The 11,831-nt window shown below is 32.7% G+C and overlaps 1 protein-coding gene across 1 annotated transcript; it reads left to right on the top strand.

The window, feature by feature from the left end:
* Positions 1–8,094: 8,094 nt before the first annotated feature.
* LOC149549947 (adenylate-forming reductase 06235-like) lies at positions 8,095–9,686 on the top strand. The gene has a single exon (XM_089794990.1). The coding sequence runs from the start codon at positions 8,145–8,147 to the stop codon at positions 9,684–9,686; it is 1,542 nt and encodes a 513-aa protein (XP_089651116.1). The 5' UTR covers positions 8,095–8,144.
* The last annotated feature ends 2,145 nt before the right edge of the window (positions 9,687–11,831 follow it).

Here is an 11,831-nt window from a genome sequence, read left to right as displayed (position 1 = left end):
TATTGGTGAGTGCAAAAGAACTTCATATGGTAGTAGCTGATATAAAAAAGGACAAGGTGAATCCACAAGAAACACCTTCTACCATCCTTTTAGCTACCCATGTGCAATCTCTAGTGCAAACACTAGTAGATACATCTGTAAAGGTTGACACAACTATCAAAATTGACATGGTTGAACAAAAAACTCAAGCTACTCAAAAAGAGAAGGCTACTGAAGCACAAGCATGACAGACAAATATATCTATATCTAATACACAAACAAAAGGAGCGGTTTAGATAATAATGATTGATCAAGGTAGAACTGAAGTCCAACATTTGGCACTCCAACAAAAGTCCTTCAGAGGCTAAGAACTAATGTAATATCACTATAGATTTCAGAACCAGACTCCAGCTTATCCAAAGTTGTTGACATATTTCATTATGAAGATGCAATTCTAGATGAGGAAATAGTGATACCTAAATATGATTATGCAACCATGGCACTAGAACAAATAGGCATAATGCAAGTAGCCTTGGAAAGAAAGAAAAACCAAGAAATACTCAAAAAAGAGTACAAATAGAGGCAAGCATTAAAATATATTAAAGAAAACTTTTAGATGTTTTTATCTTGCAAACACTTGATGAATCAAAGCATATATTAGAGCAATTATTAGATATTGTAGAATAGGTGAATAATGAAGACTAGGAAACTAATGTCAAACTTATGGAATAGTCTGAAAGAAAATTTCAAGGAAAATTCAATGAGAAGATATCTAGTGATATAGTAGTCTCACAAGTTGAATTGGCTAATAAAATTGAGAAAGTAAAAAAAGTACTTGAGAACATATTATCATTGTACACAAAACTATGTGATCCAACACTCTTTACAATAGACACTAGCCATAGGATTATGAGTTTGGAGAGAAACTTAAAAGTATTAGGCACACAATTACCTAAGAATCCAACTCAAAGTGAGAAGCATTTCCATTCATTTCTTCAAACAAAGTCAACTAGCCATGATAATAGTAGAAGAGGCTAAGATAAGAGCCAATTTGACTAACATCCAAGCCTCCTTTACCCCTCATATGGAGATACTCCACAAGGTACTAGGATATCCGAAGACTTGGTTGAAGAAAGATCCAAATCTTTCAACATTAGATGGACTAGTTCACCTTGCAAAAATGATAGACATCCAAATAAAATCATTAGATGTTGCATTAGACAACAGGGATGCTACTCTAAAGATTATAATGGAAGTCCACAAGAACTTTCTGAACAAATATAAAATTAGTGTATAGACCCTTTAACATAAGTGTCAAAAAGGGGGAGATAAATAAATATACAAGGGGATATATTAAGAAAAAGGGGAGAATAAAGATAGAAGAAGAGGGGGAGATAAACCAAATGGGGAGAAAACAAAAAAAGAGTAGAAATAGAGCATAGAGCCTGTCAGATAAAGAGTATTAGTACTTTTTAAGACAAAGGGTGTCAACAAAAGACAAATTCATGGAAGAACAAATTTTTGTTGTAGAATAGGCACATTAACTCAAGGGGAGCTACAAAAATTTTAAGGTATATAGTCTACTACAAAATTTTGAAAATATTTTGAAGCTTTGTATATATTTCAAGTTGTGGATATATTATACTCAAGGAGATTAGATATGTTATATATAGATAAGTGTTTTTGACACTAATGTCAAAGGGGTAGATCCTTGATCTCATATTGGTTTTGACAATTAAGTGTCAACACACTTAAGATATTTACTAAGTTCATGTTGAGCTAGTAATACATGTTGAGTATAATATGTATAGATGTCAAGTTGCAATGATTTTCGAGTCACTCAAGTGTTGAGTAGATAGACCATGCCGATTGATTCAAGTACCGAGTAAGTAGTTGATGCCAAGAACTTCAGATGGCGAGCTAGAAATAGAACTATACTATGTGCCAAGCATCAACTTTATCAAGTGTTGATTAACATAAATTAGATCTAGTTATTTGTGATGGCACAAACAACAATGCAAACCATTTTTTTTGCCAATTTATGGATAGATATTGAAGCTTTAAAGATAAGGAAAAATTTATATTTGGATTCCCTATGTAATTACATGTAAACAATTAGAAAAAGGGAAGAATTAAGTGACAAAATAGATGAATCTCAGTCATAGATTCATACCTTACCCTAAGTCTTCTTGTCTTCTTAAGGAGGATGAAACCCTAAACTTCATAATGAGTATGTGTATGTGCAAAAAAATTAAGGGGAGAGAATAACAAAGTTTTCATGGATACTTAGAAGTTGTAAGAGAGTGAATTATAGAATTAGTTAGAGAAGAACAAAGGATAGAGGATACAACATTGACATATCATATCAGATAGGATTGAGAAGGACACAATGCAGATTTGATCTTTAATCAGGGTATCAGAGCTAATCACAAGATCTGTGCTAAAACATCCTAACAGATTATTTTGGTCAAATCTCCTAGGCAGAGTAGTCCTAACAAACTATTGTAACTCCTTTAACAAGGTGACATTCCAAGTGAATGTTCTAAATTCCTTTAGCTATGTACACTTCTAACAGGGTGTTAAAATCCTTTAATAGGATGGGACTTAATGGTCTCTTATAAGCCTTTAATAGGGCAGATCATGTTTCATGGTCAACTTATTATAACCTTCATTGGTGACACTTTATTGTTGTAGTAATGAAGAATTGTGGGTGTCATCCCCACCCTAATTTTACCTTCTCATTTGGAGGGTTTTTGGGTAATCTTATCAGGTTTTGAATGTGTGTATGCTTATTTGATGCATTTTCTTTATATTTCATTTTAGTTTATTACATGTATCTAATGAATGGTAAAAAGGGTTTTAAGTGTTGAAGTTCAAACTTCTGATTCACCCTCGCCCCATCTATGAAGTATATATTTCCCATTTGTAATTCCAACATCTAGGGAGTGAAACGAGAATCCCAACTTGAATTCCCCTTGACCCCTATCATGGGGGTGCTACCCCCAAGCCTACATAGAGAAAATCTAGGGGAAGCCAAGCCAAAGGAACTGGAAAAAAATAACCTATGAGCCTAATTATGCTCCACATAAAAATAGTTATTTTATCATTTATACACATGTTAATGGTCTTTTCTAGGATTTTGGAGAATATACAAGAGAGGATATTGATAAAAATATGCTTGCAATGCATAATTTAGAATATGGGCTCATTTATTCTGTTATTTATCAAGACTTTATTACTCCATTTTTTGAGACTATAATACTTCCTAAGTGTTAAATTTGGAGGTAAATTTACTTGTGAGAGAAGAACTAATTCAAGTTAGTTTTACAAGTTCTCTATGGTGCCAAGAAGAAGATATTTTTTGCCTCAAATATATTGATCAAATAATCTATCTTTCTACGATTATTGTTTGGACATTTGGAGTTGCCCTTGTTACACTTCAAAATGCCTTCAAAGAATCACATGCAACATGAGATGGGTATTTTTGGTTGGTCATTTTGGAGGTTGAAAGTATCAGACAATGGAGTGATTTCCATCATCTTAAGTGAGCTTCTCACTTTGGGATGGTGCTTTGCATTATAATTTTTTTTTGCATTTGTAGTTTTTTGCTTTGTTTGACCTTTCTATGTTAATAAATGTAAATAATATATGTTTTATGAAGATTCATTTTGGATATAAGTTTGGGAAATGATATTGCACTCAATATGGACTATTTTCAAGAAAGCTTCAAAGTATATGATCAAGAATTATACCCTTCCATGGTCACTAGACACTTATAGAGATCTGTCACATCTCTTAGGGATTATTATTGAATAATTCAAGACTATGTTACTTAAGAATACAAATTGGAGCTACAACTTTATGAGGGTCACAAGTCAACTTGATGGAACCTTGCTTGGTTTAGGATCTACCACTTCAAAAAAATATTTACTTGAGATATGTAGTCATATTATACATTCAACATGTGTTTCTATGTAAGCCTTAAAGGGGTCCCTAAGATAATATGTTTTTATATTTTTTAGATCAATGTATTAAGGGGGGGATGTTGGTATCAATACATTATACCATGTAACTATAAAATAGTTATTATATAGTTATAGTATAACTATTCAACCTAACTATTAATACTTTGTACAAATTGATTACCCCGTTAGATGAATAAAATGCATTGAACATTCAATTTTCTACCATTGATCACTACAACTACTCTCTATAGAAACTATTAAGTCCTAACAAGATATGAGGATATGTAGTTCATAAATTTTTGATCTCTTGATAGGTAACTTAGGATAGACTAACAAAATAACTTAATGGTTGAAGAATATGGTATCATTTGATTAAAGAAAATATTGTATGTAGATAGATTGTGAATGAATTGATGGATTTAGTTAAAGAAAAGTTACAAGTATGGTCAAAAAATTGTTCAAGCATAAGATATTATTTGTATTTATATAGATAATGGTCAAACAAAGTTTGGATGTTTGAGCCAAAATGTTAATAACTTTTTTTATGATTAGTAGATTGAGGGGTGTCACAATTCTTCTCTATTTTATAAATTCAAATAGAAAGCTTTTTTTCATCTCTCATGGGGGATAAAAATGAGTAAGCGAGCATTATACATCTATAGAAAGTGTAGTAAGTGAGTCCATAAAACTAATTGGAGAGATGCCACTTAGTGTATTACAAAATGTTCAATTTTGTTAGATGAGGTTATCATTTACTAACTCTCATCAAGTTGAATGACCTAGTTTATGAAAATTTAGATCACCTATGAGATCTTTAAACATCAAGAAGCAGTATGTTGGATAAAAAAATCATATCTTACATAGTCTATGTGTATCCAAGAGTCTAGAAAACTATGGTGGAAATGTATTTAAGATGCATAAAATGTCAATTCCTTTTCTACTCAATTTTAAGTTGTTATCTATGCACACAGAGACCCACTTCTTGTTATGTATGATAATTTTGAAAAAAATACCATAAATGAGGAAAGATTTCATATTGTTTATAACTTGAATAAGAACTTTTATGTGTTAAATATCAATCTTTTCTTTCTTTATTTTATATTGCAAATTGTATTTATTTCTTGGATTTTAGATTCTTCAGTCATTAATCTCTTAGTAGTTACATGTGCCTCCTTTCATTTCATTTTGAATTATAATGATTGTAGTGATGGGGAAATGTCATGAAGTTTGATCAAATTGTGCAACTAATATCAATATGGTTGCCTCAAATTCCACCCTCACCTCTTGGTATTTTTTCTTGAGTATGGACCTCTATGATTAAGTGTATATTGTTTTCACGTCAGACCTTAAACCCTTTCATTTGGCCCCAAACTCTTTAACCTCTCTAATGGTGCTCTCGTTAACCTTTTGAGATTTTGATATCGTGACAATAGATCTATGTTAATAAGCATATTCTTCTAAGACAAGCTTGAGCATTCAAATGATGACGTATAATAGAATAATATGAGAATTAATAGAGAATTCCATCACAACTAAAAGTGTAGGAAATGTTTCTTATTTTTAAAGTTTTTTTTATTGAATATCATAATGTCAAATATATCACTTGGGACAAAGTTTCATGGTAAGTCACTTTGTTGGTCTTGCAACAATAAATGTTCAAACCCACTAAGCTATTGTGCTTGTAAGCTTCTGAGTGAATGTCCCTTACTGATAAAAAAATCATATAGTTTAATATAATGCTAGTGGAGTTCAAATGGCTACTCTTTAACACTATAAAACTATGGCTTTGTAACAAGTAGAATTATGTTATGATAAAAGATGAAATATGTTAGAATAAATTAAGTTAATCAGTCTCCTCCTATATTCTATTCATCAAAATTCAAAATAATATTTACAACAAAAAAATTTCACTCCAGTTTAAAAAGAATAATTTATAAATATTTTTCTCCTTAAATATCTATTAAAGTATTAAGTGAGTGGCATACAAATGTTAATTATTATTATTCTTAAATTTATAAACAATGCCTATTTTAAAGTGTGAATTTTTTTGACATGTATACTAGGGCATTATTTTAACATTTGAAAAAATATTAAATAACATTAAATTCTAAAAACTAGTTATAAATTAGTAATATATGTTTCTAAGTTCATATTTGGCATACTCATTTTTTAAATTGGTAAAACAAGTTTATATAATATTTTTTAAAAAAGTTGCTTATAGTTTATTAATAAACTAAAGTATCACACTCACATTTTTAAAAAAAATAATCATTTGATAATTTTTAATATTAAGAAGCACAAAAATGATGGGGTTTGATCAAAGAATAAAAGATAAAAATCAACAATATCACTTACAAGACATTATCAACCCACCCTTTTTCTCAATCATATAATTGTTATTTAAGAAAAACTAAATAGCTTTTTCTCACAACACTAATCTTTGGTAACAATTTCTTTGGTTACTTTGCAGAACTCTTCCATACCATGTGAGTCTGACCAAAGAATAAAAATTAAAAATCAACAATATCACTTACAAGACATTATCAACCCACCCCTTTTCTCATTCATATAATAGTTATTTAAGAAAAACTAAATAACTTTTTCTCACCACACTCCAATCTTTGGTAACAATTTCTTTAGTTACTTTGCAAAACTCTTCCACACGATCGAAGATGCATGCACATCGTCGTCCCTCCATCAAACATTGAATACTATCCAACTTTTTCTCGTCAGTCTAGAAATGACTTTAGTGCGTGGGATTTTACTGAGATTAGTGAAGAATCGAAGGTTCCTTAATGTTGTGGCAGGCTCACTGAATTCTATACGTTCATAATTTCTGAATCGTACGCTTTTTCTAACAATTTCAAATTCGGTTGGCCACTAGAAGGAGTTTCAAAATCTTATCCCACGCAAAGTAGACCTAATTAATTTTTCAAAAGCTCATGATACTTGGTGAAAAGGATTTGAATAAATACTGTAAGCCACAATCAACGGCCTCTAATTCTGTGAGACCCACATTAAAAAATCTGAAAACTTAGTGCAGAACAATAATTCAACGAATTCTGCCGTCTCATAATTCTTTGTAAGTATATTGTTAAAAAATATCTAAAATGGGAGAATATTGGTCATAAAATTGTTAACAGTAGGTCTCATGTAATTATAAATTGCACTTCCATTGCCCATCGAAGCGTGCGAGTGGCAACGATACTGTTGAAAATTATTATGGGCATTGCCATATTTCCCAATACGTTGACTCTAGATTTAACTAGAAATATTAATATCCCAAGAATCACATGAAAAGCACATAAGGGAAGAGATCTGGTAGTGGAGGAGGCTAACTTAGCACATCTAGAACTTCTAATCTGACAAAGTTTGCCAATATTTTTGGGTGAATCTATACACTTAATGCTATTTTTTTGACTTTACAACATTTTCGGAGCTCTCATTAGAACTCTAGAGTTGAGGTGGTCTAAAACTGATGTTTAAAAGGTTCGCCAGGAACCAATATGTTCATCCTCCAATAGTTCCTGACCAAAAAATAGGACTTTTTGTACAAATAGACCAATTAACAACCAAGAAAGTTAAAAACTAATCAACTATTAGTACATGTACTAGTACATGTGCTATTATTTTTTGGGACTTTCTAGCAATTGGGGAGGATCTATTAGACCCCTCGAAGTCTATTAGATCCTTTCATCTATTAGTGATGGAGAGGGATCCCATTAGGAATATAGTAGCTACATCAACAATTTAAGCTTCCGTGTTTGTGAATGTATAAGTTATTGATTTTTGTATAGAAGTTTAGATCTACTAATATGACTGTTTAGCAAACGAATGAAGTCCCTAACCAAATCAATTCAGTCAGGGTGACTATGAAGTATTTTTTTGCTATCTGAATATAAGTCTATTGGTTCGATTAAAAAGGAGAATCAGAACCTACTTCTGACCTAACATTTAGACTTGAAGACTTGACCTTTAATTGACTCATTTATAATCATTCCACTAATACGAATTTTACATTACTATCTTCTTCCACAGTATTGTTTCTGTGCGCCAGGCCTCGGGAAATGGCTGATTTACCTATATATATGTATCATCTCACAATGTTGGAAAATGTACACACCTAGAGTGCTCTTTTTATTATGTTTGTTGTTGTTGTTGTTTTACATAGTATTTGTTGAGAGTACCAGCGCTTAGGAAATGGCTGATTTGGAGAAGTCCTCAAGCTGTCGCAGGGTTTTTCCTAGCCATGACTCCCTGGCATTCCAAAGATCACAGAGTCGTCACTCCAGTGGCCATTTCTGTGATTTGGAATTTGAAGGCAGTGATGATGACGTGGAGCTGGACATAATAAGCGGCCACTCTAGTTTCGCAAACGAGGATTACCCTGTCCCACCGCCCACTTTTATCAAAGTTCCTTCGAAGAAACCATCACAAACATCCAAGCCTGCTGAAGCACGTATGTCCGTGATACTGCTTGATCAAGGCCTCTTTACTGTTTACAAGCGTCTCTTCCTTCTCTCTATTGCTCTCAATTCAACTGCTCTCGTTCTTGCCGCCACCGGCCATTTTCCATACGCTAACAAGGAAGCTGCTGTTTTTTCAGTGGGGAACATTCTGGCCTTGGTTTTGTGCCGCAACGAGGTCTTTCTGAGGCTTGTGTTCTGGTTGGTGGTGAAGGTGTTGGGGAGGTCCTGGGTTCCACTCCCTCTCAAGACCGCCACAACATCGTTCCTTCAGTGCGTCGGAGGAATTCACAGCGGATGTGGCATTTCATCCATCATGTGGCTGATTTATTACATCACACAAATCCTTCGTCATCCTCAGTTAAGTTCCCCGGAGATAAGAGGCGTGGCGTGGGTCATTTTGGGGCTTCTATTGATAACTTCCCTCTCAGCATTCCCTCTTGTCCGGCATTTACACCACAACGTCTTCGAAGGATTCCACCGCTTCGCTGGCTGGACTGCTCTCGCTTTGCTTTGGGTTTTCGTAATACTCTCCGCTGCTTACAATCCCGCTCACAAATCCTACAATCTGTGGGCCTCAGTTATTGCAAAGAGGCAAGATTTCTGGTTCACTTCAGCCGTCACTATTCTCATAGTCCTCCCATGGCTGAGTGTGAGGAGAGTTCCGGTGCAAGTCTCTGCTCCTTCCGGTCACGCCAGTCTGATCAGATTCTCCGGCGGAGTCAGAGCAGGTCTTCTCGGGCGAATCAGCAGATCTGCACTCTCAGACTGGCACGCCTTCGGAATAATCTCCGACGGGAAGGATGAACACATGATGCTCGCCGGAGCGGTGGGAGATTTTACCAAAAGCTTGGTATTTGATCCGCCGGAATATCTGTATACCCGTTGTGTGAAATTTTCAGGGCTGCCTTACCTGATAAATATGTACAATAAAGTAGTTGTGGTGGCCACCGGGTCGGGCATCTGTGTGTTTCTGTCCTTCTTGATGCAGCGTTGCCCGGCGGAGGTTTATGTGATTTGGGTGGCCAAAGAGATGGAGAAGAACTTTGGATATGATATTGTGAAATGGATTAAGAGCTACCCTTCTGATAAAAAGATCATTCACGACACAGCATTTCTGGGTCGTCCAAACGTACCGCAGATGACAGTGGATACAGTGAAAAAATGGGGTGGAGAAGTGGTGATAGTGACTAGTAATCCGAGTGGAAGCAGGGATGTGGTGAATGGATGCAAAGCAGCGGGAATTCCAGCTTTTGGTCCAATATGGGACTCTTGATTTCATCTTTATATAAGTAAATTATACCATGCATATAGATAGTATTATATTCGAAATACAATCAAAACTTGTAGGAAGTGCTCTTTAGGATTGTTCTACGTTAATTTCAAAGAGTATGATTTAGATGCTATTATGTTATATGTTTTGTCACCTATTTAGAGATATTATTATTGTTTTCAAATATATGGTAGATGAAAAGGAAATATTAGGGAAATTATTAGACCAGTTTCATTATAGAAATAAAGAAATGAAGTATTAATGTATTATTATTTTTATTTTAAAAAATGTTGACACTTTTGGGTCAAGTTAATAAATTGAAGTGTTTGATCTTTGAGAAAATATTTTTTTATTGAATTTTTAATTTTTTAATTTCTTCATCTTAAACTTTTTATTGATAGTTTTGAACTACAAAATAGTGAAGACTAGTAAAGTTTTAGCTACACTTTCTATCAAATTAGATATGTATGGCCAAATGAATTCTATACGTTATATTCACAATAGTTAATATCAAGCTCTTCAAATTGCTTTGCATTAATTTATGGGTTAATATGGACTAAAAGAAGCATATTCGAAAAACAAAAAAAAATTAGTTATCTAATTGTGGCCAATTAAAAAAATGTTAAATTAACACAAAATTTAAATTTCTTATTCTAGTACTCAATACACTTATTTTGTTGAGGAAAGATGTTTTGATCCAACAAATATGAAACAATTATTTGTTAATTGAAATCCAATGTAAAGGTGTGAAATGCATATATCATAATGATGCTTAAATTTCCATGAGTAAGCTACAAGGCAAGTGGATTGACAATCTCTTTTAAACTAATGTGCGAGAAAATGAAAGTAAGAAAATTTAGGGAGTGTAGCATTGAAATCCATGAAACACTTTAAAAAATAAATTATTGTATTCTTCCACACTTCCTGGCATAAAACTATAACTTACAAAAGCATCAACAAACCTTTCTAAATAACAAGACAATATTAAGCATGAATCTAAAGTAGGAAAAAATAAAATTATAAAGAATATAGTTTTAAAAAACTATCCTAACATTATACTAAAGTAAAAAGGGGGTCTAAATTTTTCTCAAACCAAAGTAAGGTACGTGTGCAAACAAAACTATAGTAGATCGAGCAAAGAAATAGAAATCTTCCAATCAATCAATCAACATAGAATATAGTATGTCAAACACTTCGTATATAAGAATTTTTAAAATATTTTAATCATTGTATATATTCCACATACCCAAGGTACATACCTATGTTTGAGTCTAATTCAACAACTATTTCGATATGGAAGTTATAACCTAAATGATCCTTACACTAATTATTATTCTAAAGTTGACATGTCTTCTTACACCCCTAGATACATTAGAGACATTTTCAAAAAATTTATACAACTCCATGGGGAAATATCTCTAGTGCCAAGTATCATATCTTATTTGTGGATCTTTCACAACCCTCCACACTAGAACATATATTATCCAAGGTACATAACATATTTTTCAACATTATCTCACTTTTTGTAAATATTTCTCAAAGGTTCAAACATAGATAAATAACTATTTTTATCAAGAGAAAGGCATCTCCATAAATATAAGGGATCAAATTAAATTATTTTTTCATGTTTGTAAAATATGTGATTGATTGGCACATTGCAAAAAAGTTACTCTCAATGTGTTAAACTCAAATTTGTCATTTATATATCTAAATGAAATTAGGAGGCTTCTAATTGTTTGATTCATATTAGTGGGCGTGCACAATTAGAATGATTATTGTTCCTTACCCTTCATTTATCAATTTAGACATGGAAGTAATAATTTTTGGAGTTACACTACCTTTTTTGCTAAATATATTGAAATGGTAATAAAACTAGATCAAGTACTTCTTATGTTTTGAATAATATAAAATCTCATAGTTCAATTAAATAATTATCATCTCGTTGACTCCTAGACTTTCTATCAAGGGGATAATGTCATTTCTATAGGAAGCTTTACAAAGTGTTGGACATAATATATTTTCACTACATGATCTATGAGATTTAAGAAGCTAGTTCTTCATATTTTTATGAAGGCAAGGGTTAGAAATACGTAAAAGTAAAGGTGATACACCAAAATTTTAGAATGAATAATTATGTTTTAAAGGATA

The sequence above is a fragment of the Cupressus sempervirens genome, chromosome 7 (assembly GCF_028749045.1).
Source record: "Cupressus sempervirens isolate cs-2001-9-10 chromosome 7, ASM2874904v1, whole genome shotgun sequence".
Classification (NCBI taxonomy): Eukaryota; Viridiplantae; Streptophyta; class Pinopsida; order Cupressales; family Cupressaceae; genus Cupressus; species Cupressus sempervirens.
This window is presented reverse-complemented; position numbering and strand designations above follow the sequence as displayed.

What these genes read in the sequence shown, in the direction of transcription:
- LOC149549947 (XM_089794990.1), top strand. Translation starts at nt 8,145, where the DNA reads ATGGCTGATTTGGAGAAGTCCTCAAGCTGTCGCAGGGTTTTTCCTAGC.